The sequence below is a fragment of the Protopterus annectens genome, chromosome 12.part0, assembly GCF_019279795.1.
Source record: "Protopterus annectens isolate FY-2018-M chromosome 12.part0, PAN1.0, whole genome shotgun sequence".
Classification (NCBI taxonomy): Eukaryota; Metazoa; Chordata; order Ceratodontiformes; family Protopteridae; genus Protopterus; species Protopterus annectens.
Window position 1 is genome coordinate 282012837 of NC_056746.1, and position 27046 is coordinate 282039882.

At 41.0% G+C, this 27046-nt stretch overlaps 1 protein-coding gene across 1 annotated transcript in view; it reads left to right on the plus strand.

Moving 5' to 3' along the window:
- The window catches only part of LOC122816509 (CREB binding protein), a gene marked incomplete in the record, with an annotated part of 4149155 nt that overhangs the window by 3117861 nt on the left and 1004248 nt on the right, over positions 1-27046 (plus strand). The window contains 1 exon segment of the mRNA XM_044089341.1: positions 24987-25075. Coding sequence (XP_043945276.1) covers positions 24987-25075 — 89 coding nt within the window.

A 27046-nucleotide genomic window follows, 5' to 3' on the forward strand; every position in this document is an offset into this window, starting at 1 on the left:
TCTCCCTGGGAGGGGAGCCTTCGAGGTGATGAGGAGTGTGCTAGCCCCAGAGCTTAGCCAGCAATCGGTTCCTTTAGCTCCTCCCTCTATGGTGCCTGTAGATGCCTCTTCCCGCTCTCTTGCTCCCGGACCCAGAGATCCATCGCCCCAGGTTTCCCCATTGGGAAGGACTTCCTCTTCCGAGGTTTCTCCTGATCCTTCAGGTGAACCCCCGCGTAAGAGGACCTGCAAGAGGAAGCATTTAGACTCCCCTGAGTCTACAACATCAGATACCGATTTAGATGAGTCGGAGGGGTCCCCAAGATCTCCCTCTGAGGATGTCTCCTTTTCAGACATCCTTGAGCTCCTGAAACAGAGGGGGAACTGGCCCTCCATTAACCCCTCCGAGGATGAATCGGTATACCTGGAGGCCTTTGGATCTCGACCCTCCACCTCCTGGGTGTCTCCGCCTTTCGACCCTCTTATGGAGGTCATAGCTCGAAAGGCGTGGGCATCTCCTGATTCGGTGGAACCAGTCCCTAGGAGACCTTCAAAATTTGTTACGGCCCCCGCAGAAAAGCAGTTTCTTACTAAAGGTGTCCCGGTTGATGCCATGGTGGTGACGGCTGCCACTAAGAAGGAACTTGCAAATCCTTCCGTACCAGTCCATCCTCCTAACAAAGAATCCAGGACTATGGACAGGTATGGTAAGCGGTTGTTTTCCTCAGCGACCTTTGCTATGCGTTCGCTGAATTATTTATGTCACTTCACCAGACTTCAAAGGGACATCCTTAAAGAATTAGGTAAAGTAGTACAGGATCCTTCAGCAGCAGGGGCTCAGGAAAAGATTGCTTCTCAGCTGGGAATCCTTAACTCCATAACCAACTCCTCCATGCGGTTCATTTCGTATGCAGCCGATGGGGCGAGTAGAGCTGCAGGCACAGGATTGGCTCTCAGACGTCAGTCCTGGATGCGGCTCTGTAATTTTGCAGACCCCTTTAAGGCGTCCTTCACAAACTCTCCCTTTGATGGGTCAACTTTGTTTGGCCCTCAGGTGAAGGACATGTTGACCAGGTGTGAGCAAGATGGCAAGACTCTTTCTGCCGTTGGAGTCCGTTTCTCTACTCCTTCTAGACCTTACCCCAATGGTCAGAAGGGAGGGAAAATGTGGTTCCGAAAATCACAAGGAGTCACGCCTGACGCATGTGGTCAGTTTACCCCCAGAGGCAGAGGGGGTAATAATAACAGATGCCGCCCTAGGGGCAGAGGGGGGGGTCAGCAGAACCAGGGCTCCAGAGAGCCTCTCTCTGACAAGCTCTTCCAGCATCCCTGAGGTGTTGCCCGACTGCCCACCCTTGGAGGCATTCGGGGGAAGATTGTCGCTGTACCCAGAAGCCTGGTTTTCCCTCTCTCAAGACAAATGGGTACAGTCGATCATATCCGAGGGTTACAAGATTCCTTTCGAGGAAAGCCCCTTCCCTCAAAAAGGTTCCCTTCCAGACGTACCACCCGGTCTAAGGGAAATTGCAAGATTAGAGGTGTCAAAGCTTCTAAGGAAAAGAGCCATCCAGCCAGTACCAAAAGATCATTTAGAGTCCGGAATCTAATCAAGGTTCTTTTTGGTCCCCAAAAAGACGGGAGACTGGAGACCAATATTAGACCTCAGCAGACTAAACAAGTCTGTCAAAAAGACGAAGCTGGATGGTCACACTTCAGTCGATTTTGCCCTTTCTGGGCAAAGACAACTGGATGTGCTCTATAGACCTTCAGGATGCGTACTATCACATAAAAATCCACAGACGCTCCAGAAGGTTTCTCCGCTTTCGGCTGGGGACCAGTCATTTTCAATTCAGAACCCTGCCCTTTGGTCTCACTACAGCCCCCAGAGTGTTCACCAAATGCATGGCAGTGGTCACGGCTCACCTGAGACGTCTAGGATTCCAGGTGTTTCCGTATCTCGACGACTGGCTCCTCTCAGCCACCACCAGGCATCAACTCATCCGAGCCAGAGACTACACCCTACGTCTCTGCAGTCAATTGGGAATTTCGGTAAACTTCGAAAAGTCCTCCTTATCGCCCTGCCAATCTATTACCTTTATAGGCGCAAATCTAGACACTACTCTGATGTCAGCAAACCTAACAAGTCAGAGAATCCTAGATATCCAAAACCACGTTCGAATCATCCTGGCCAGCAAAAAGGTACAAGCCAGGATGGTTTTGAAAGTGTTGGGCCTCATGGCTGCTGCCATCACACTTCTTCCTCTGGCCCGTTTTTACATGCGTCTTCTACAATGGATGTTGTTCACACAATGGTCCTTCCAGCAGCTTCCCATGCGTCACAAGATCCTAGTGACACAGACCTGCAAGAACCATCTATCCTGGTGGATTTCCTCTCCTCTAGTCCATCAGGGCAGACCATTTGTTCCCCGACCCCGGTAGCCACGGCCGCCGGATGCCTCCTGATCGGGTGGGGGCATTATCAGGGCAGGATGGTTCATGGCACATGGCAACCGTTCGAATACCACCTGCACATAAATGTCCTAGAGATGAGAGCAGTGCTTTTAACGTTGCAAGCCCTCAACGACTTTCTTCCCTTAGGAACTATTGCAGTTCACACGGCCAACATGTCCGTGGTGTGGTACATCAACAAACAGGGCGGAACCAAGTCCTATCCCTTGTGTCGAGAGGCTCTCAGACTTTGGCAATGGGCAATCTCCTCTCATCGGTTTCTGGTAGCAACGCATATCCCTGGGAAAACCAACATAATAGCGGACAGATTGAGCAGAGCTATACTCATGCCTCACGAGTGGTCTCTCAAGCAATCCATAGTGGAAGAGATTTTTCAGAAGTGGGGCCGCCCATGCTGCGATCTTTTTGCTACTCCTCTAAACAGCAAATGCCCAGACTTCTTTTCTCTCTTCCCACTTCCGGGCCATCCCCCCAGAGATGCTCTTACACAAGATTGGCCCCAGGGGCTTCTTTATGCTTTTCCCCCCTTTCCATTGATTCCACAGGTACTCCGGAAAGCGTCCGTTTTGAGAGCCAAAATGATTCTCATTGCCCCTTACTGGCCTCGACAAATTTGGTTCCCGTTCCTTCATCGCCATCTCTTGGTGCAGCCTTGGCATCTGGACCCAGTGCCAGATCTTCTGACCCACCAGTCGGGTCAACTGCACCGGTCCGTTCCTTCCCTCAACCTCACCGCTTGGTTGCTCCACTTCCTTCCTTAGCCAGGCTTCCTATGATCTCTAACCCCGTTAGAGACATCATAGTAGCTTCTCTTAAGTCCTCTACCAGGAGGATTTACTCTAGTAAGTGGAAACGCTTCTCCCTCTGGGCGAAAGATAAGAACATAGATCCCTTTACTGCCCCGGTTCAGTCAGTTTTGGATTTTCTAGTGGAAATTATTCACTCAGGTTCTTCCTCTTCCACAGTCAAAGTTCAGTTGGCAGCAATCTCCAACTTTCATGTCGGGTTTGCAGACCACATTATGTCCCACAAGCTTTGTAAAGCCTTTCTTAAAGGGGTGTTCCTTCTAAAGCCCCCTGTTAGAGATCCTCCACCACAGTGGGACCTAAATTTAGTGCTGGCATCCTTGATACTTCCCCCTTTCGAACCGGCTGCTTCATGTTCATTAAAGTTTCTTTCTTGGAAGATGCTCTTTCTTGTCACCATTACCTCGGCTAGAAGAGTGTCGGAACTTCATGCCCTATCTGTTCGTCCCCCTTATTTGGTCTTCCACAAGGACAGGGTATCCTTGAGAACCAATCCATCCTTTTTGCCCAAGGTTGCTTCTAAGACAAATTTAAACCAATCCATTGATCTTCCTGTATTTTTTCCAAATTATTCTAACAGGGCGGAACAAGAATTGCATTACCTTGATGTTCACCGCCAACTTAGATATTACTTGGACAGAACGAAGCAATTTAGGAAATGTGATCAACTTTTCCTTTCTTATGCTGAAAATAAAAAAGGTCTCCCTGTTTCTGAAGTGACCTTATCCAGATGGCTATCTTCCACCATTTCTGACATTTATCAACTTAGGGGCAAACAACTCAGCTCAAAACCTAAAGCACATTCCACAAGAGGCCTAGCCACTTCTACAGCTTTTCAGGCTAGGCTGCCCTTAGATACTGTTTGTGCAGCAGCCACTTGGGCCACTCCTCATACCTTTGTTTCTCATTACAAATTGGATTTGGCCTCCAGGGATAGGGCAAGCTTTGGTTACACAGTTCTCAAGAGTCTGTTCCATTAAGCCACCCAGGATAGAGGTGCTAGGGACGCGGTCCCATCCAGCAAGAATGAAGGCGAGATTGACAACTTAACATTTAGAAGTTATGTACCTACCATAACGTTCCATGTTAGTTGTCTTCCCTCGCCTTCTTTCTTGCGTCCCTCCCTCCTGTCCCCCTTGCCTGGACAGACCTTGATCTCCTCTTTCTCTGGAAGATTCTTCTTCCTTGGACACCAGTTAGTTGGCCTTGATTGCCTGGTTTCCCTTTACAGTCTTTTAGGCTAGTTGTTCCTCTTTCCTTAGTGGAAAGTTTTTTGGTAGGCAGTTTTTCCTCTAGATACCAAACGAGATCTGGGTAATTACCGCCTTGCATCATGGGATATGGGGCTGCCTCGAGCTGGTAAAAGTGACTCTCGAGCTTAGCAAGTGCCGAGTCGGAGCCGAGGATCGGCTCCGAACCCATCCAGCAAGAAAGAAGGCGAGAGAAGACAACTAACATGGAACGTTATGGTAGGTACATAACTTCTAAGTAACGGCTGTTGGTTTTTTGAAGGGTTTATACTGAATCAGGCTGTCTCTTCCAACATAAATTATACATCCAAAAATGGCATTTTACTCTTTGAAATTTCAAAACTAAATTTTAAACCATGCCAATTTTCCTCCAATTCATCCATAAAAATTTTAAATAAAGAAGTTTCACCCTTACAAAGGAAAATCAAATCATCAATATAACTTTTATAAAAAAACACATTATTAACAAAAAAAGTTTGAAACATAAATTCCTTCTCAAATTCACCCATGTAAATTATAGCATGAGGGAGCAAAAGCTGCTCCCATTGCTGTTCCCTTTACCTGAAGATAAAAATCTTTCTGCCATGTAAAATGATTATGAGTCAAATTATATTCTAACAACGAAAGCAGATAACCTGTTCTAGGCCCTTCACCCATCATCTTTTGCATAGCCAATAAGCCCCATCTTTTGTCAATGTTGGTATACAGTGAACAAACGTCTGCCGTGACCAAATAATAATCTTCTTTCCATTCCATTAGGCATAAAGCCTTACATACTTTTCAGTATTTTCCACGTGAAACCACCTTGGGTAGATATTTTGTAAGATGAAAATCCAAAAATGTATTTACTTTTTCAACAAAAGATCCTATGCCTGATATGATCGGCCTTCCTGGTGGATTTATTACACTTTTGTGGATTTTTGGTATAATATAAATGTACGGATGCCGTGAATCTATGTTTGTTAACTTCCTAACATCACTACTATTAAAAAATCCCAACCTTTCACCTCTTTCCAATAAATCATTCAATTCATCTTTGTAAGGTTGTAAAGAATTCCCATCTAATTTAACATAAGATTATTCTGCTAAAATAGCATCAACAATCCCTTTGTACTTCACAGTGTCCATTACCACTCAGTTTCCACCCTTGTCCGCTTGTTTCACAGTTATGTTATCTAACCTCATTCTAAAATCCTGTAACGCCTGCCATTCATTCTTGTTAAGATTAAACACTTTCTTTTCTTTACAAAATGTTTTATATGACTTTTCAATACAGGAAATCAAAACTTGTTCAAATGAAGCAATAACCATAGAGCACTTAGGAGGAGAAAAAGTACTATTACTAGGAAGGTTGGGTAATTCTAAATGCCCATATCCTTCCCCATAAGAATAAGCTGAACTATTAACATTAAACACACTATTGTCATCTACACTGATAGCATGTGCATAATTTTCATCATAACATCATCATGAAAAAAAGAACTTTCATCATAGTCATAAATACTCATATTTAGCAAATCATCTTCCAAAACATGTTCAGATATGGTCATATCTGAAAGGGATTTACGATTAGAAAAATGTACCCTCAGGTACAACTTGCGAGTAAATCTTTTAACATCACAAATAATATCAGCCAGGCAGGGAATTCTTGTAGGTACAAACTTAGTGCCTTTAGTTAAGACATCATTCATCTCCCTGCTGATATCGGTCGTTGAAAGATTCAGTACAGACAAACCTTCACAAAAATTATTGCCAACAGTTTCCTTTAAACTGCTTTCATGTTAATAGTTCAGCCTATTCTTATGGGGAAGGATATGGGCATGTAATAAATCCACCAGGAAGGCCGATCATATCAGGCATAGGATCTTTTGTTGAAAAAGTAAATACATTTTTGGATTTTCATCTTAAAAAATATCTACCCAAGGTGGTTTCACATGTGAAAAATACTGAAGAAGTATGTAAGGCTTTATGCCTAATGGAATGGAAAGAAGATTATTATTTGGTCACGGCAGACATTTGTTCACCGTATACCAACATTGACAAAAGATGGGGCTTATTATTGGCTATGCAAAAGATGATGGGTGAAGGGCCTAGAACAGGTTATCTGCTTTCGTTGTTAGAATATAGTTTGACTCATAATTATTTTACATGGAAGAAAGATTTTTATCTTCAGGTAAAGGGAACAGCAATGGGAGCAGCTTTTGCTCCCTCTTATGCTATAATTTACATGGGTGAATTTGCGAAGGAATTTATGTTTCAAACTTCTTTTTTTTGTTAATAATGTGTTTTTTTATAAACGTTATATTGATGATTTGATTTTCGTTTGTAAGGGTGAAACTTCTTTATTTAAAATTTTTATGGATGAATTGGAGGAAAATTGGCATGGCTTAAAATTTAGTTTTGAAATTTCAGAGAGTAAAATGCCATTTTTGGATGTTGAATTTTATGTTGTAAGAGATAGCCTGATTCAGTATAAACCCTTTCAAAAAACCAACAGCCGTTAATAACTTTTTACATGTAAGTAGCATGCATCCGCCTCATCTCATTAAGGCCTTGCCTGAAAGTGAATTTAAGAGAATTTGTAGGAGCACATCTGACCATACTTTGTGGAAAGAAGTTTTAGGTGAAGTGTTTGATAGATTGTTGTCTAGAGGTTATTCTGAAGATTCACTTCGTAAGATCTATGATAATTTAATACAAAAAAGAAAAATGTAGAGGCTTGTAGGACAGCATATTCAGGCAAAGCTGATGATGATGAAGAAGAAATGTTCGTCGTTTCCAAGTATTCAGAATTTCAAAAATTATAGAGAAAATTTTTTAACAGCTATGGCATGTGATTAGTGATGATGTTTCCATCGGACATTTATTTCCTAAGAGGGTTACTTTTTCATATAGTAGATATAAAAATTTAAAAGAACTACTGAATAAGAAATTGTTATATTCTTCTGATGGGAATGTTGGAATGTTTAGATGTGGACATTGTTCCATCTGTGAGAAGGTCAACAACATGCATGGGAAGAAAATTAATGGTAGAAAATATGTAGCTTTTGAAAAATTTGATTGTACATCTTCTGGGGTAGTGTACATCTTGGGTTGTAACTGTGTAGACCCTATGTGGTATATAGGACAAAAAACTAGAAAAGTAAAAGTTCGCATTCTAGAACATTTGGGGGATATTAGGAGAAAAAATATGGATAGCCCAGTGGCTTTTCATTTTGCCACTATACATAACTGTGAAATTGATGGATTCAACTTTAGTGTTTTGGCTAGACCACACTCATTAGGAGGGAATTTTAAGAATGAATTGAATAGGTTGGAACACAAGATGATTTTTAACTATCACACTATACATCCTAGAGGGAAGAATTTGGATGCTGGAATAGGCTGATAGTTTATCATTATTTGTTTTTTTTTTTTTTATATTTATTCAACAATATCGTAGGCCATAATAATATATTATATTTATAATATTTATAATGTTGCTAGTAATTAGTATTGTGCTTTATATGTATTTAATATTGTATATTTAATGTACAAATGATAAATTAATTTATTGGTAGTATAGAGTATAATATTGAATTTAGAGTATATGTATAAGTAATGTGTTTTCAGCATGGTTTATTTGTGGGTTTGAGTCCCATTAGAGTTGCTTAATTTATTAGTTAAAAATTTGAAGCATTTATTGTTTTGATATTTTGTGTGTTTGAGCTTTAAGAAAATGCACTTGATGGTTAATTGATTGTGATTAATTGGATGATGTTATTATATATGAGGGATGTGATGTAATTGAAACTGTTCCACTGAAGGCGAACTGCCGAGGTACCAGAACGTTTGGATTAATAAATGTGATTTATACATCCTGAAAGCTGATTTTTTTTCCTTCCTCCTTTTCGTGGATGTTTTTTGGATTTGAAGAGTGGTGTGTTGGTGTGTTTTTTTCATGAGATTCATAGACAACTCAGATACTATCTGTGCAAAACCAAGCCCATCCTTATGTCTGACAGATTGTTAGTCTCTTATCACTCAAGGGCCCTGGGCCAACTTGTTTCCAAGCAAACTATTTCTTCTTGGATCTCTAAAGCCATTTCTTTCTGCTACTCAGCCAATGGTAAGGATCTGTCTTCCCCTGTAAGGGCAAACTCTCCTAGGGCTGTGTCCTGTTCTGGGACCTTCTTTAAAGGATTGGATGCAGCTTCTATCCTGGAGGTAGCTACCTGGTCCTCTGTTCATACCTTCACCAAGCACTATAAATTGGTTATTTCCAAGTCCAGAGCGGGTTTACCAGAGATGTTCTCCATGGCTTTGTGGAAAATATTTCTGCTCCTCCTCCCAATTCCTCTTCTGCATGAGCTTTGGCATTCTCCCTCATGTTATGAATACTGTAGCATAGGAATAGAAGGACATAGAATAGTTTAAAATCTTACCAGAACCATAAATGTCCTTTTTTTCTATATGCTGCAGTATTGCCCCCCCCCCACCTTCCCACTGATGCTTTCCTGATCCCTGGTTATATGTTGCTCACTTTTATCATCCTGGTGCTTTGCGGCATTCAGTTCTGAAGTAGGTACGTGCTGACGTCCGCTTTATACCCGACGTCTCTTTATGGCCGATGTATGCTGAGTGATGTGTGCCGTTGCACATACCTTGCAGTAGCATTTAGACCTTGGTATACTGGCCAAAGGTGGACTCCCTCATGTTATGAATACTGCAGCATATAGAAGAGAAGGACATCAATGGTGTTACGGTAAAATTTTATAAAACTATTTTTTTATCCAGTTCAAGCTATGTTTGATTATCCAAACTACTTTTTCTCCCATTTAGTTCAGATAATAGACTCTCTACTGTATCTTTTAAGTTACTATTGCTAGTAATTTTCTTTCCTTTCTGTGCTTAGTATCTTAGCTGGTACTTTTCTTCTTACCAAACTTTTTATTCTTATATTAGCAGTATAATAGCGGAAGAAGGCCCCAGTGGGTTTAAAAAATTTGTCATGTGCAGACACAAACTTACCTATATCTGATGCACACACTGTGTGCGTTTACTGCCTTGCACTTACAAGAGGATTGTTCATTTTGCCATGGGTTCAATCCTGGCGCCTTAGTAGAAAGAAAGAATAAACTTATATTAAAAGGACTTACTACTATCTGCTTTTGGAGAGGTGTTATCTGGGGCTCAGTCCCCCAAAAGTAAAAGTAAAGACTCAAAGCCTTCATCTCCAAAACCATCCACTTCATCCACCCCGGTTTTGAAGCCGACTAGGAAAAGGCATAAGACGGATCTTGCAAGATCCAAGTTCCTCACCCTCGGCTCTGAAGAAGAAAAAACATGATGGACCCGACTACCTTAGATCCAACAAAAAAGCTATTGGATCCAACTGACTCAAGCTCCATATCTCTTCCCAGAACAAGATATTCACCATCTATTGATCCTGTGGTTTCAAGGGTGCTCTCAACCTTTTTGGAGTGTCATCAATACAAGTCCCCATCTCTTGTTTCGACTTGTTCTTCCAGAAGTTTGAAGGAGGAAGATGGGAAAGAGTAGTGCAGAAGATCCTCTTGGCGCAGTGTCAGACGGGTTTCTTATTGGCTCCTACCCCTTCGGGTCAGGAGGTCCATCCTTCGACTACACCCTCACTTCAAGTCCCTCTTCTGATTCCTTCAACGGTTTCAGACTCCCTGGATCCAGGCCTTCTGGCTTGAATCCTAAGATAGCAACATCTTCGAATCTGAAGCTTACTCTGAGTGCTCTGGTTCTGTCAGATCCAGAGGGCTCTTGGAGCCAAAGCTTCCCTGTCGGGTCCGAAGTGTTTAAGTCGACTCCGAAATTGTCAGAGCCGTCTCTGCACCTCAGAGCTTTGACAGTGGATAGTTCGGCTCTGGCTTCCTCCTCGGGGAAATTGCTTTCAGAGTGGGAGAAGACCGTGGTCCAAAGGCTTGTCTTTTTGGAGCCGAGCTCTTCTCTTTCTTTGGGGCGATAAGTCTTCGAGGTTGTGAAAACGGTGTTTTCTGCTCCAGCAAAATGGATAGATTCTCATTCTATACCACAGGGACAAGCCAGTCCAAGACCTCCAAGCTTCCCAGCAGGGTGTTGCAGTTTCTTCTGTTACCTTCCATGAGCATCTCCCTGAGGATGTCCATAAGAAGAAGTGCAAGAGGAAGCATTAGGACTCTCTACAACAGTCTGCCATGGAGGATACGGACTTCAATGAAGGTGAGGGGGTCCCCGCGATCACCTCCTGAAGATGTCTCTTTTAGAAACATCCTTGAGATCCTAAAACAGAAAGGTGTTTGGATGTCCAGCAGCCCTTCATCCGAGGAGATGGTATTCCTGGAGGTGTTCAGTACTTGCCCGTCTACCTCCTGGGTTATTTCACCTGCCGATGAACTTATTGAGTTGGTCTCTCGGCGGGCATGGAAGGAACATTACACAGTTGACCCCTTACACAGGAGACAGAACAAGATTATAGCACCACCTTTGGGGAAGGAGTTTTGGACTAAAGGGATGCCTATTGATGCCATGGTCGTGGTGGCAGCCACCAAAAAGGAACTTGCCAAAGAGAGTTCCTCTGTTCATCCCCCTAACAAGGGAGTCTAGGGTGATGGACAGGTTTGGGAAGCATGTCTGTGCTTCAGTAACCTCGCCTTAGGGTTGCTGAATTATTTGACACATTTTACAATGTTACATAGGGATTTGATTAATGAACTGTCAAGTACCCGCTCAAGATCTGTTTCTGCAGACGTCGAAATGTCCATGACTTCAGTTGACTGCCCTGCAGTCTGTTTTGAATTCATCCATGAGGTTTATTTCACATGTAGCTGAAGGAGCCTCAAGGGCAACGAGTTCAGGCAATTTCCATCAGGAGACATGCTTGGATGCACGTATATGATTTTCCAGAGACCTTCACATCTTCATTTGTCAATGCTACTTTTGACGGCACATCTTTGTTTGGCCCCAAAGTGAAGGTCACATTATCCAGGTGTGAGGAGGATGGAAAGACCTGTCTGCAGTGGGTGTACGTTTTTAGACCCCTCAGAGATCATTTTCAAGGAATCAGTTAGGTGGTTAAAAGATGTGGTTCAGGAAATCCCAGGGTCCTTTCTGGAACACACGTGGCGGATCTTCCCCCAGGGCAGAGAGGGGAACTCCAATGGTTGACATGCACCCCCCCCCCCCCCCGCAGCATAGGAGGCGCACAAACCAGGAATGCAGAGATTGATTCTTGGACAGACCTTACCAGCACTTCTGAAAGGAGGCCAGATTGCCCATCTTTGGAGGCAATCCAGGGTCTATTATCCTTGCACCAGAGAGCCTGGCTAGATGTAACAAAAGGTACTTGGGTGCAGAGGATTATTTCCTGAAGTTGTATAGTACCCTTTCCCCTTCCGCCTCCAATCTCAAGTCAGATTCCCAATGTTCCACCCAGTCAGAGGGAAGAGCCAACAACTGTAATACAAAAGCAAAAAAGAGCCATCCAAGAGGTCCCACCAGACCAAATAGAATCCATAACTTCCTCAATCTTCTTTTTAGTCCCAAAGAAAACAAGGGACTAGAGACCAATTTTGGATTTCAGCAACTTGAACAAGTCAGTTCGACGCACCAAGTTTCAGATGGTCACAATTCAGCTCATTCTTTTTCTGGCCCAGAACGAGTGGATGTGCTTGATAGATTTTCAGGATACATTCTATCACATAAAGATGAACAGACAATCCAGAAGGTACTTGGGCTTCCATGTAGGAGCCCGTCATTACCAGTTTAGAGTTCTGCCCTTTGATCTCACCACAACCCACAGGGTGTTCACCAGATGTATGGCAGTAGTAACAGCTCACTTGAGACTGCAGGGATTCTGGGCGTTTCCATATCTAGATGACTGACTCATTACTGCTTCGACCTGGTGTCAGTTGATGTGGGCAAGTGATCAGGTTCTCCAGACTTTTTCTCATCTGGAATAACCGTAAACTATGACAAGTCTCAACTGGAACCAAGTCAAAATTTGGAATTCATAAGAGCAGTTTTCAACACAGTCAATGATAGCTTCACTGCCTCCCTCAAAGGTTCAGACTGTAAGATCACAGGTCTGAAAAATAATCTACCGTACCAAAATTTCAGCCTGCTTGGTCCTTCAAGCGCCAGGATCAGTGTCAGCAGCGATAACACTAGTACCGTTAGCCAGATTTTACATGAGGATTCTCCAATGGATGCTAACAACACAATGACTGATATTTTACCAACACATATCAATTCTGATACTTGTCACTCAGACGTGCAAGATAGGTTTCAGGTGGTGGATTCAGTCAGATCAGGTTCTGCAAGGCTTGTCCATTCATTCCCCTCAGCCCAAGGCCATAGCGACCACGGACACTTCCCAGTTGGGATGGAGGGGTGAGCATTTTGTGGGGAAAACTGTCCAAGGCACCTGGTCCCCCGAAGAGACCAACTTGCATATCAGTGTCATAGAGATGAAAGCAGTTCTTTTGGCATAGGCCTTCCAAGACGCTCTCCCTTCAGGGACAATTGCAGTTCAAGTGGACAATATGTCAGTAGTTTGGTACATCAGCAAACAAGGAGGGACCAAGTCATACCCCATGTGTTGAAAAGCACTCAGAGTGTGGCAGTGGGCAATCTCTTCCAACCACTTTCTCATAGCAACGCACATTCCGGGGAAGTCCAGTGTGATTGCAGACAAACTGAACAGGTGCATTCTTCTGCCTCAAAGTCGTCTCTCAATAAGAACATGACAAATGAGTTTTCATCGATGAGGCCACTCTTGGTGCGATCTTTTTGCTTCTCCCCTAAACAGCAAATACAACAGCTACTTTGTTCCTAATCCCCCCCTCAGGGGGAATCACTGAGGGATGCTGTACTTCATGATTGGCCTCTCGGTCTACTTTATGCCTGCCCACCAATCCCATTAGTTCTGAAATTTATACAGAAAGCTGTCAGGTTGAAGAGCAAAGTCATCCTCATTGCACCATACTGGTCTGGACAGATTTGGTATCCCTTCCTTTGGCATCACTTACTTCACCAACCTTAGATCCTGGATCCTACTCCAGACTTCCTGTCTCTCCTCATGGGCATGATCCATCCCGACATCTAAAATCTCAGGCTAATGACCTGGTTTATCCAATAGTCAGACAACCAATGCGGTTTTCCCTTGTCCAACATATTCTTTTGTTTTAACCAAGTAGAAAGCACCACAGTCTAGCTGGATATAGGCAACAGTTTATTCAGTTCCAAACACCGAAACACAAAGTGAAAAGACCCACACTTAACGCTGTAAAAGTACAAGTAACGTTTTCGTCATCAACTTCATCAGATAAATTTCACAATCCCATAATTCCCTTTATATAAACACACTAATTACAATTAAACCAAATAAATCAATTAATCAATTAATGTAAACAACAGGATGTCATTAAAAACTGTCCTTATATGGTCATGTCAGTGTTATTTTAAAATCCATTTTACCTTAAGTTGATAAAAATCACTTTCATATATTAAAAAACACATCATATTCTTAAAATTGATTTTAAAAACATTTTTTTAAATTGTCATAAATAACTTACATTTAAATAAAATTTATTTAAACTATAAAATTCATTTAAAAATACAAAAGGTATATACAGAATAAATTTATGTTCTTGTCTTTGGCTCCCTCATGTGGGATAAATCACACATAACATCACAAGTCAAATAAAACTTTTTATAATTTATGTTCTTAATGATAGCAGTTTTTTCTATAAATGTAAAGCTTGGCTGATCTCAATTTTAAAACTGGAGCTAAAGATATCATGTCATTAAAACCCGGAGGTCTGTTGGCTTCTAGTGATAGCTGCCAGTATAGTTCCCTATATTCTACTAGTGTCTCCCACATACCTCCCCTAGGATCCACATGAACTACGTCCAACACAAAAAATTGAAATACTGATGTTTTACATACCATGCTATGTTTGTAAAGTGCATTATTTTCACATTTATTTCTGATATCATACATATGTTCATATATTCTTTGTTTTAATTTTCTTTCACTTTTACCCTCATAGTACGAATCGCATTCTTTACACATAGCTAGGTATATTATGCCTTTTGTATTACAGTTAACATAAATATCCAAACTTAATTTCCTTTTCCTTGCTTGTAAAAATGGAATCTCCAGTTTTAAATATGAACAATAGTTACAACAACCACATTTATATAGACCTTTTCTAGTTCTTGTTGTTTTGTCATAGTTAATATTATGGGTGCCTTTGTCCAGCATGTTCTTAATAGTGTTCCTCTACGATATATGCGTTAATGGTTTTCAAAATATGTTTTAAATCTGATATCTTAGAAAAATTATTCCATTCTCTATCCATAACCTTTCTTACTACACTTGACTGTCCGTCATAATTCATAACAAATCCCATATTATAATCCTTATTAGAATTATCTACTGGAGTGTCACCTGTTTCTATAAAAGGAGATGTTTTTCCTATAATAGGAGCAAATCTGCCCTTTCTTTCACTCAGTACTTCATTCAATAATGCATCAAATGAATTACTAGGATATCCCCTGTTCATGAATAACTCCTTTAATTTAATACATTCATTTGTAAAAATTTCATCTACTGAAGTCATTCTACTCATCCGAACCAACTGGCCTTTCAACACTCCCTTCTTCTAATACAAAGGTTGTGAACTAGTGAAGTGTAGATAAGAATTAGAGAATGTTTCTTTTCTGTGTATTTTAGATACAAAATTTCCATTATCTTTCTTGATATTGACATCTTAAATATATTAGTTCCTGTGTGTCATATTTGTGGGTGAAATCCAAAAAATTAGTAGTTCCATTCAAATATTCAACAAATTTCATAAAATTGTCTAGATTTCCTGTCCACAAAAAACATAAATCGTCAAGAAACCTTCCGTACAAGGTCCAATACTCACTAAAAGGAGAAGTCAGGAGAAAATTGTTCTCCCAATAGGCCATAATGATGTTAGCATAAGTGGGGGCACAATGTGCCCCCATGGCCACTCCTTTCTCTTGCTTGAAGTACTCTCCTTGAAAGAAAATAAAATTATTTTTCAACACTATTTCCATCAGGGTCAATATTGTTCTGAACTCACTTGAGGTAATCTCTTTAAAACCATTTAACATCTCCTCAAACCATTCCTTACCAACGTCATGTGGTATGCTTGTGAATAGGTCCACTACATCTAAAGTGCCAAAGGACAACTTTTCACTGTATAAAGAGGGATTTAGTCTCCTAAGGAAGTCCCATGAATCTTGTAATATGTTAGGGTTGTTCAACACCAACCCCTTCACCTTAGTATCTATATACTTAGCTAAAGGTGCAGTCACTAAACCATTAGCCGAAACAATGTCTCTAAGTGGTGGATCATTACTATTTTTATGCACCTTAGGAATTCCATGGCCATGGGGCACATTGTGCCCCCACTTATGCTAACATCATTATGGCCTATTAGGAGAACAATTTTCTCCTGACTTCTCCTTTTAGTGAGTATTGGACCTTGTACAGAAGGTTTCTTGACGATTTATGTTTTTTGTGGACAGGAAATCTAGACAATTTTATGAAATTTGTTGAATATTTGAATGGAACTACTAATTTTTTGGATTTCACCCACAAATATGACACACAGGAACTAATATATTTAGATGTCAATATCAAGAAAGATAATGGAAATTTTGTATCTAAAATACACAGAAAAGAAACATTCTCTAATTCTTATCTACACTTCACTAGTTCACATCCTTTGTATTAGAAGAAGGGAGTGTTGAAAGGCCAGTTGGTTCGGATGAGTAGAATGACTTCAGTAGATGAAATTTTTACAAATGAATGTATTAAATTAAAGGAGTTATTCATGAACAGGGGATATCCTAGTAATTTATTTGATGCATTATTGAATGAAGTACTGAGTGAAAGAAAGGGCAGATTTGCTCCTATTATAGGAAAATCATCTCCTTTTATAGAAACAGGTGACACTCCAATAGATAATTCTAATAAGGATCATAATATGGGATTTGTTATGAATTATGACGGACAGTCAAGTGTAGTAAGAAAGGTTATGGATAGAGAATGGAATAATTTTTCTAAGATATCAGATTTAAAACATATTTTTGAAAAACCATTAACGTACATATATTGTAGAGGGAACACTATTAAGAACATGCTGGACAAAGGCACCCATAATATTAACTATGACAAAACAACAAGAACTAGAAAAGGTCTATATAAATGTGGTTGTTGTAACTATTGTTCATATTTAAAAACTGGAGATTCCATTTTTTTACAAGCAAGGAAAAGGAAAGTTTGGATATTTATGTTAACTGTAATACAAAAGGCATAATATACCTAGCTATGTGTAAAGAATGCGATTCGTACTAGGTGGGTAAAAGTGAAAGAAAATTAAAACAAAGAATATAGGAACATATGTATGATATCAGAAATAAATGTGAAAATAATGCACTTTACAAACATAGCATGGTATGTAAAACATCAGTATTTCAATTTTTTGTGTTGGAAGTAGTTCATGTGGATCCCAGGGAAGGTATGTGGGAGACACTAGTAGAATATAGGGAACTATACTGGCAGCTATCACTAGAAGCCAATAGACCTCCGGGTCTTAATGACACGATATCTTTAGCTCCAGTTTTAAAATTGAGATCAGCCAAGCTTTAAATTTATAGAAAAAACTGCTATCATTAAGAACATAAATTATAAAAAGTTTTATTTGACTTGTGATGTTATGTGTGATTTATCCCACATGAGGGAGCCAAAGACAACAACATAAATTTGTTCTGTATATACCTTTTGTATTTTTAAATGAATTTTATAGTTTAAATAAATTTTATTTAAATGCAAGTTATTTATGACAATTTAAAAAAATGTTTTTAAAATCAATTTTAAGAATATGATGTGTTTTTTAATATATGAAAGTGATTTTTTATCAACTTAAGGTTCATAGGTTCATAGGTTGGTACTTGGCTATCAGCCCTAGGGCCTATACAAGCCTAGCCATAACAATTCCCTGGCTATTTCTTCCCATATTATTTACTTTCCTGGACCCCTGTCTAGCAGGGCGACTGACGTGATCCCTGGGGTGAATTTCCTTTCTCCCATCCAATCGTCAAGGTTCCTCTTGAAGAGGTCCAAAGAGGCACTCTGCTTGACATGTATGGGCAATCTATTCCAGAGTCTGGGGAGTCTCTGGGTCAGGAACCTATCCCTCCAGCATGTTTTGTTTATTGTGATGACAAGGTTTAGATCCCTGGACCGTGTAGCTCTGAGGGATTGGGATTTCTTTAAGTGTAGCATGTCCAACAGCTCTGGGTTTGACATGGCCTTGTATGTTAAGCAGAGATCGCCTCTGAGTAGACGATATGACAGAGTATAGCTGGAGTTTGTTAAGGCGGTCAGCGTAGGGCATCTGCTTTAGGCCTGTGATTCTTTTAGTGAGGTATTTCTGAGGCCTTTCCAGTTGTTGCAGATGTCTTGAGAGGTACATACCAAATGGGGCGTTGTATTCTATAATGGGTCTAATGAGGGATGAGTACAGTGGGACAATGACCTCCTTTTTTCTGGATGAAAAGCCCTTCGTGATGAGGTGTGCCACATAGAAGGATTTCCTGACTGTTGTGGCGATGTGGTTATCGAAGGTGAGACCACTGTCCACCTATGTCCCTAAGTCTCTTATCACACTTTCTGTGTTTAGTGTACTGCCACCTATATGGTAATTCATGGATACATGTTTTTTTCCCAAAGGGATAACAATACATTTCTTGGCATTGAGCTTGAGCCCATGGCTCTGGCACCAAGCATCTGTTTCTGTAAGGCCCTTTAGTAGAGTGTCCACATCATTTGGGGATTCAATAATGGCTCCCAGTTTGCAGTCATCTGCAAACTTTGTTAGCCAGAGTCCCTTAGTGTTGACCTGTACTTCAGAGAAGTAGATGCCAAACAAGAGCAGCCCCAGGACTGAACCCTGAGGTACTCCACTTGTCACTTGTCTGGAGCTGGATTTGGAGTGGGCTACTTTTACAGTGTGGGTTCTATCAGTAAGCCATTTAGCAACCCATTGGGTGACATAGGGATTAATGCCCAACTTAGTAAGTTTATCTATGATTCCAGAGTGGAGGATGGTGTCAAAGGCCTTGGCAAGGTCTAGATAGGCTGTGTGGACCACCTTACCCTTGTCCATGGCTCTGGAGACTGATTCAAAGAAGTCAGTCAGGTTCAGGAGACAAGATCGGCCCTTCACAAACCCAAACTGGGTGGGGTCCAGTGTTTGAAGGTTGCCAATGTCTTTATTTATAAGTTTCATGATAATATGCTCCATGGCCTTGCAGATAAGGCTTGTCAGACTGATGGGACGGTAGTTTCTGGGATCCAAGGTGGATCCCTCCTTGTGGATTGGGATAACTGTAGCTCTGCGCCACTCAGTGGGCATGAAACCTGAGGTGAGGCTATGATTAAACATGACACTTAGGTGAGGTGCCAGTTCATATTGTAGTTCATGTAGTACACAGCCCGGGAAGTCATCTGGTCCCATGGATGCTGTATTCTTGACTTTAGAGAGTGCGTTTTGTACCTGTGTGGCCGTTATTGCTGGAATTTGGCAATCTTCCGTTATTGAGATGGGCCATTTAGGGGGTGAGAGGGAGGTGAAGTTGGCACTGAATCGATCTGCCAGGATATTGGCAATATCCTTCGGATCAGTATATTTAATGCCATTCTGTTTTAGCTCAGAGCAGATCTGAGCATTGCCATTTAGATTCTTGACATAGTTATAGAATGCTTTGTGGTTGTCTTTGGAATCTTTGGCAATTTTATTTTCGTAACTAGCTTTGGAGGATTTTATGAGGCATCTCAGTTTCTTACTGAGGCTAGTAAGGGAGTTTTTTGCATCCTGGGATTTTCCTCTTTTCTGCAAAAGTTTCTTCCTTTTGTTGTAAAGTTTGTTTATGGCAGGGGACCACCAGATTGGCTTCCTTTTTTTGGATGAGAGCATTTTGGTTCTATTTGGGATGGCACGATTCATGCATGAGTGGAAGTGCTTGTACAGTGCCTTAGTGTAGGATTCAGCAGTTGAACTTTCAGTTCTCGTCTGCATGGGTGTCATGAAGTTTGTCACTTCTGACTTGAGTAGCATGAAGTTGGCTTTGGAGAAGTTTTTATGGTGGTTTCTTTACTGGGGGGTGGGGGTGGGATGTGGATGTTAAGGGTGATTAGCTTATGGTCAGACCTGACTAACGAGGAGGTGACCATAGGTATGGAGCATTGATTTCCCATGTTGGTAATGACCAGGTCTAGGATATTGGAGCCCCTGGTGGGACTATGGATTAGTTGATCCAGGGTGTTGGAATTTATGAATTCCAAGAACCGTTACGCAAAGGTGTTGGGACATGAGTAGTTTTCCCAGTTAATGGCAGGATAGTTAAAATCACCCAGTATTAGGGTGTTTGGTTCTATCTTAATATTTTCCAGTATGTTTAGAAAGGTGTAGTGAGAATCTTGGGGTATGGTGGGGGATCTGTAGCAAGCTACAATTTGGATTGCAGTCTTACCTAGTGTTAGTTGCACTTGGAGAATTTCAGACACATTGTGTTGGCCAACTAGCCTGGTGGTGTGAATATCCTTGGTGAACATTGACACTCCTCCACCTTTAGTGTTTCGGTCCTGGTTTGGTGGCTGAAAAGTGTGGTAAGAGTTGTAGCCTGGTATTGCAGGGGTGCTCTCTGGAGCCTTGAACCAGGTCTCAGTTACTGCACAGATATCGATGTTCTCCATTTTTAGGAGTGCCTCGAGAGAGTGCATTTTGAGGTTTAGACTTCTAGCATTGAGTAGCATTACCTTCAGATTTTGCATGCTTGTACCTGTTACAGTGGTGGTTTTGTCCTTTGAAGTTTGCCTAAAAAAGGCACTATAGGGGTGGCAAGAGCCTTAGCCAGTAACCTGAATCCCAGGGGCGACAGGTGCAGACCATCTCTGGCAAAGCATCGTGGTTTGTCAATCATGTCATCCCAGGCAGACAGATACTGGATCCCCTTTGAATGACACCATAAGCTCAGCCAATTGTTGAAGTCAATCATTTTATCCTTATATTGTGGTATCATTCTGGGTGAAGGCAGGATGCTACTCAGGGCTACGGTCGTATCTGCCTGGGCCACATGATCCGAGAGCTCTTCCATGTCTCTTTTCATGTAGTCCAGGGAGGTACATCTCAAGTCATTCACTCCAACATGGACAATGTTAGAGTCATATTTGTACTTGTTGTGGAGTGACTTGAGTGCATGCGTTATGTGGCGGATCCTGGCACCCGACAGGCAGCTGACTGTAATTTTCTCCTTATTCAACCTGGTGAGAGGGACATCAGTATGCCGGACTATAGAGTCACCTATGACTAAGGTGTTAGGTACATTGTCTTGCCTTAGGTGCTGTTGCTGGGTGGCACACTGGTGTTGTGAACTATGTGACACATTGGTTGTGATTGGTGTTTGTTTGCGTTTCAGCTTCAGAGGTCTTTGTTGCTTGGGCAGGTTACAGTTAAGGGCCTCTGCATATGTGGATTTAGTGTTGCTATATGTGGGTGTTGGTGGTGCGGGTTTAGAAGGGCTATGTGTTGCTTGAGGTGTAGTGTGGGTGTTAACCTTCTCCTCTTGACTGTTTAGCACAATCTTGGGTGGAGAGAGCTTTGCTTCCATTTTGGCTATGTAAGTGCATCTCTCACAGGTTGTAGTGTTGGGTGGTAGGAGGAGAGGGTTGTCTGTGTACATGAGACAATTGCTGCATTGCCCCAGTGTGCCCAGATTCACCAGGTGGACAGGAAAAATCACCGGAAGCTGACCCTTGGACATGCCTGGTTTGGGCCTTTTTTTTTTTCTTTGTAAAGTATAGGAGCTGTTTCCTTAGCAAGGTACTTTGCAGTTATAGGCTGTTTAGTGCCTACTATTAATTTCTCCTTGTTAACAAGGAGAGTTCAGTCTTTGTATGAGTTTAAGGCTTCCTAGTGCTTTCCAGCAGGTATTAGAGAAAGTGCTAGTCACAGGGATGCTTAAAGGTAAGATTGAAAAGAATACACTCTGCAGTGTGCACTAGAGAAGTTAGATGTGAAAGTAGGTAACTTGAGTTTTACCTGTTTAAAAAGTTAAGGTTTGGTAGGAGAGTTACTATTTTTAAAACAGCAAGATGGATTGAAAGGGGTGGTCACTTTTGTATTTTGGTACTACGAAATACTGCAGGATGGCCAATAAATTTAAATAATTGAAGGGGTGGGATTTCAAAAATGATGATTTTGTGATTACTCACATAAGCCAGTGAAAGTAGAGAGAAATGAGATATATGGTCAGATTAACATAAGAGGCGGGCAACTAGAAAGACAGTGGTATTTAACAAGACAACTTAAATGGGTGAGAGGGCTGGAAAAAATTCTGCGTGACGCAGAACAGAGAGAGCTGTGGTCTCTTTTGAAGTTTTAATATGCTGTTACAACAGAATGCAAGCAAAACACAAGGTAAAGAAAACAAACTACAGTATTCAAAATATAGAAAGGCAATACAGTAATACAAAAAATAAAAGCAAACTAACCTTTCCTTCACAGCAAAGTGTAGCAGAGTCTGGATGAGCCTTTCTGGTAAAGCCAAAATGGATTTTAAAATAACACTGACATGACCATATAAGGACAGTTTTTAATGACATCCTGTTGTTTACATTAATTGATTAATTGATTTATTTAGTTTAATTGTAATTAGTGTGTTTATATAAAGGGAATTATGGGATTGTGAAATTTATCTGATGAAGGTGATGACGAAAACGTTACTTGTACTTTTACAACGTTGTGTGTGGGTCTTTTCACTTTGTGTTTCGGTGTTTAGAACTGAATAAACTGTTGCCTATATCCAGCTCGACTGTGGTGCTTTCTACTTGGTTATAAGTTTATTTTAGCACCATTTTATCCTTTTGGGATATTCTTTTGTTTTCCTGTAAACCTTCAACAAGAAAACATTATACATGTAAGTGGAAAAGATTTGTTTACTGGGTGCAGTAAAATCATTTTGAGCCATTTTCAGCTCCAGTACATAACATACTCTGTTTTTTAGCCCTACTTTGTAAAGAAAGGGCTAGTTCCTCAACCACTAAAGTTCAGTTAGCAGCAATTTTACATTTTAACATTGGATTTGAAGGTTCTTCAGAAGCCTCTCACAAATTGCGCAATTTTTTGTTACTAGGCACTCTACTTTTGAGACCTCAATTTAAGGACCATACTCCCCCATGGGATCTCAATCTGGCACTGCACGCTGTAATACATTCTCCCCTTTGAACCAGCGGCTAAATGTGACCTTAAGTATCTTACTTAGAAAACTGTTTTTCTAGTAGCCATTCCTCTGCTATAAGAATTTTAGTGATTCAAGCCTTGTCTTCAAAACCTCTATACTTGATCTTTCACAAGGATAGAGTGACGCTATGAACTATTGCCTCCTTCTTTCCCAAGGTGGTGTCACAATCTAATATCAATCAGTCCATTAATTTTCCATTATTGTTCCCTAATTTTGCAAACAAGGGTGAATACATGTTATGGATGTTCGCAGTTATATTTTTACCTGCATAGAACAAAAGACATCAGGAAAACAGACCAGTTATTTGTTTCCTTTGCAGAATTGAAATTGGGCAAACCAGTCGTAAAAGTAGCTTTAGCCAGATGGCTAACTGATTGCATTTCATGTGTGTGTAGCAAATTGGGTATTACCTAACCACAACTGATGCAAGTTCATTCAACTAGTTCCATGGCAACTTTTCAGTTTTTCTTTATAGAGCGTCCATGGACAAGATATGTGCAGCAGCGACTTGGGCTACTTGCCATACTTTTATTACTCATTACAAATTTTGTCTGGTCTCCAGGGGTAGAACATGATTTGGTTCAGCTGTACTCAGGAATATCCTTCCTTAGAGTCCACCTGGTATGACGGGTAGCTGGAGAGACTGTCCTGGCAGTTGAGGATAAAATGAAAATTGACAACATCAGATAAAGAAGTTGTGTACCTACCATAACGTTCTATCTGTGGTGTCCATTTTCATTTTTCCTCAACTTCCCGCCCACCAACCCCTATCCTTTCTGTTCGCAAACGTCTGGAAGAATGAGCTGTTAGAAGGGACATCATTGTCCTTGATACTGAGCTCCAGGTATAGTTTCTTCTGGTATTGACCACATGCAATTGTACATCTCCTATATTTATGCATGTTAAAAATTTATTTTCTGGTAAAAAGTCAGCAAACAAGATCTGAGGTAACTTGGGGTTCGTGCATTATGGGTAAGGGAGAAGCTCGAGAGTTCTCAATTACCATGAACTTAGTAATGGCCAAGTCGGAGCTGATGATCGGATACAAACCCATCAGTTGAGAAAGAATGAAAATGGACAGTACAAGTGAAATGTTACAGTAGGTACATAACTTCTTTTTATAACTTAGAGACATCACACCCCACCCTTAATCAACTTGCTGATTTTCGCAGAATGCCCAGATTTGTACCTCATATTTTTGGTCAGTTTTTCATAAAATTGTGGTTTTCTGGCAAATCGTTGGGAAGTTGTTAAAGATTGAAGTCAGAAAATGATGACAGACATTTGAGTTTCAGATATCATGCCCTTCAGAAAATGCATGTTAACACAAAACATGTTGTTCTATTAACTTTCTGAGTTTGTAATAGCAATATTTAAAATTGTCCCTATTTTTGGCCTTTGTCCCCACTATTATTTATGGCTTTGTCCAGATTTCTTAGTTTAAGATGTTGAGAGATGTGAAGCACGATAAAACACACACAGGTGATCCACAGAATTGCATTTCTATAGCCTTACTCACGTCTGTGTTGTAGGTTTTTAGACTCCTCTTCAGATGCCAGACCTGCAGAGGGACAAATCAAATCTCCTGGCATAGCATGTTGGTTGAAGCCACTGAGGCACTGACAGCTAGGCAATAGAGTGGCACAGGAAATAAAAGGAAATTAAATAAAAAGAAGTGCCACAGACACCCCATCCACATAAATCAAAGTTCATTCCTATCCATATTCAAGTACAACTTAGGTCTGTGGATGGCAAACAGAAAATTTATCCCGGGACTGCCCTCTGTGCTACTAATGGACTGAGGCAACTCCTAAATGCTTTATCTCATGCATGGGTCCCTATCCAAATGAGGTAAGTCATTTTGAGCACAAAAAGGGAACTTGGCTAGGCTTAAAATGGTCCGCAAGGGCACCTAGCCTAGTACTTACCTGTGAACCTAGGAAATAAATCTTATTTACTTTCACCTAGCTAGCTTTGCAGAACAAAAACGATCTGAATTTTAGATGGCTAGGAACTTCATGGTATTATTAATTTACAGATTACAGATCATAAAGTAATATACAGGCTTTGACTTGACAAGATTTGTTTTAATTGTATCAGTATTATTTTTGAAGTACCTTTGTTAATCTGGCCTGCCTTTTTTGTTTCACAGTATGAATTTTCACCACAAACCCTGTGCTGCTATGGGAAGCAGCTATGCACAATTCCTCGTGATGCTGCATACTACAGCTACCAGAACAGGTAAGCCTAGCAGTTAATAGCACTTTTTCCCTATTTCATAATACTGCTGCACATTGTTGAGGTCTTGTTACCCTTCTAGTGCCAACATCCTTGAAGCTGTCAGTTATGTTAATATATGTAAAGGCTAAATTGAAATTGAATGATAAACATTTATGGTAAAATAAGCAGGCCTAAATATAACAATAGAACTCATTATGAAGGTGGGGTTGTTGGCACTTCATTTGTTTAATTTGTGAACTAGTCTGATTATTTTCATTATATACTTTAAGTATTATCCCTGGTAGTGAGGGTAGTTGTTATCTAGAGGTTTACTCTTTGAGTATACATCAGAAATAAATCCCTGGTTCACTTCCTCCTCTTAGATATATTAGACCAACAGTTGTCTGTTAAAGTAATGGATGATGCAAAATGTACCCATAGTTGGCATGGTTTATCCATGAATGTGAAGAGCAAGAGGTTAAATTGTAATGGGAGTGGGATGGTCACGTGTTACCTATTGTGAAGTAGTGATTATTAGTATTCTATTCCAGACTTATTTTAAAAATAAATACAGTTTGGCTTTTGAGTGCACTGTGACAGTACACATTAACTGACATAGGTCTGTACAGACAGAGCTTCACAAAAAACTTTTTTATTTTATATGTATTTGGTAGATGGGGTAGAGCACTGATCCCCTTGTGCCATTTTGAAGCCCAGAACAAGATTACAGTCTTGGGTAGTACAAAAATCATAATCTGTAATACAGAGTGCAGATGTGAACAAATGTAATGGAAGAATTGAACAGCGTACGTCATTTAATTTTTATGTACAGCATTTGCAATCCTTTTTATAGTTCATGAAACCCAAAGGCTTTATTAAAGAAAGTAAGTGAATAATATCCAAAGGTCTTTAGTAAAAATAAGTAAATATAAAAGTTTAAGTGATTTAGTTGTAAAGCATTTTTTGATGTGGTAAATGTTCTTCGTGTTTCACTGTTGCTGTCATCACCTGTGGGGTTATCCCTATTGCGGTAGCCCTCGGCCTGCCTGAATACCAGAGTCAATGTTTTTCTGAGTCGGCTGCTGGTGCTGTCTGACGTCAGATCATCAGTGCTGTAAAGGAGGGCACCCGACGTCAGATCATCAGTGCTGTAAAGGAGGGCACCCAACGTCATTACATCAGTCTTTCTTGCCGGGGAGCCCGTAGTAGAAGCAGTTCACAAGTGTGCCGGTCGGTCACTACCAGAGTTTGAATTTCAGCTGAAAACGTCTAAAGACCAAGTACCCCATTGGAGATCCTTTTTTTCTTGCACTAACCGATGTCAGAAAAAGGTAACAATTGTCTCGCCTGTGGAAAGCAAATACCACATGGAGATTTCCATTCATACTTATTCACTTCTTTAGGCATAGACCACGATGTCCCCGTTGCCGGTTCTGTGCCCTCTTTAACACGAGAACCATTCGTCGTAGAGCTGTTATTGTAGCTGAAATGGCGTCTGTCAGCAACCAATCGGTAGACATTCCGAAAAAACATAAGGATAAAGATAGAGACAGACCACTCAAGGCTAAACCTTCTGATGACTCTACTGCGAAACCAGTCATCAGTTCTCCGGAATTCAGTGAGGCTCCTTCGCAGTCCATGATGCCCGTTTCGATGTCTTTGCAGGCCTCTACAGAGGCCCTTTCAGAGTCCAGTATGCCGCAGACATCATCTTCATCTTCCGAGCCTTTGGTTGTCTCTGCCTCAGTTGGGTGCGGAGCCTTAATGCAGGCACCGGCTTCTGAGGAGGTCTTTCGCACTATGGAATCTAGACAAAAAAAGTCTTCTCCCCCTACTACCGTTTCTCTCAGACCGATGGATACTTTTAGGCCTAGAGTCAAGGCTACCCCTAGGAAAGCTACCTCTAGCCACCATTTTACTCCTGCTCCACCACCCCAACTTCAGATGCTTAAAATGGCGGAGGATGTTATCACCCTTATCTGGGGTAGTCAG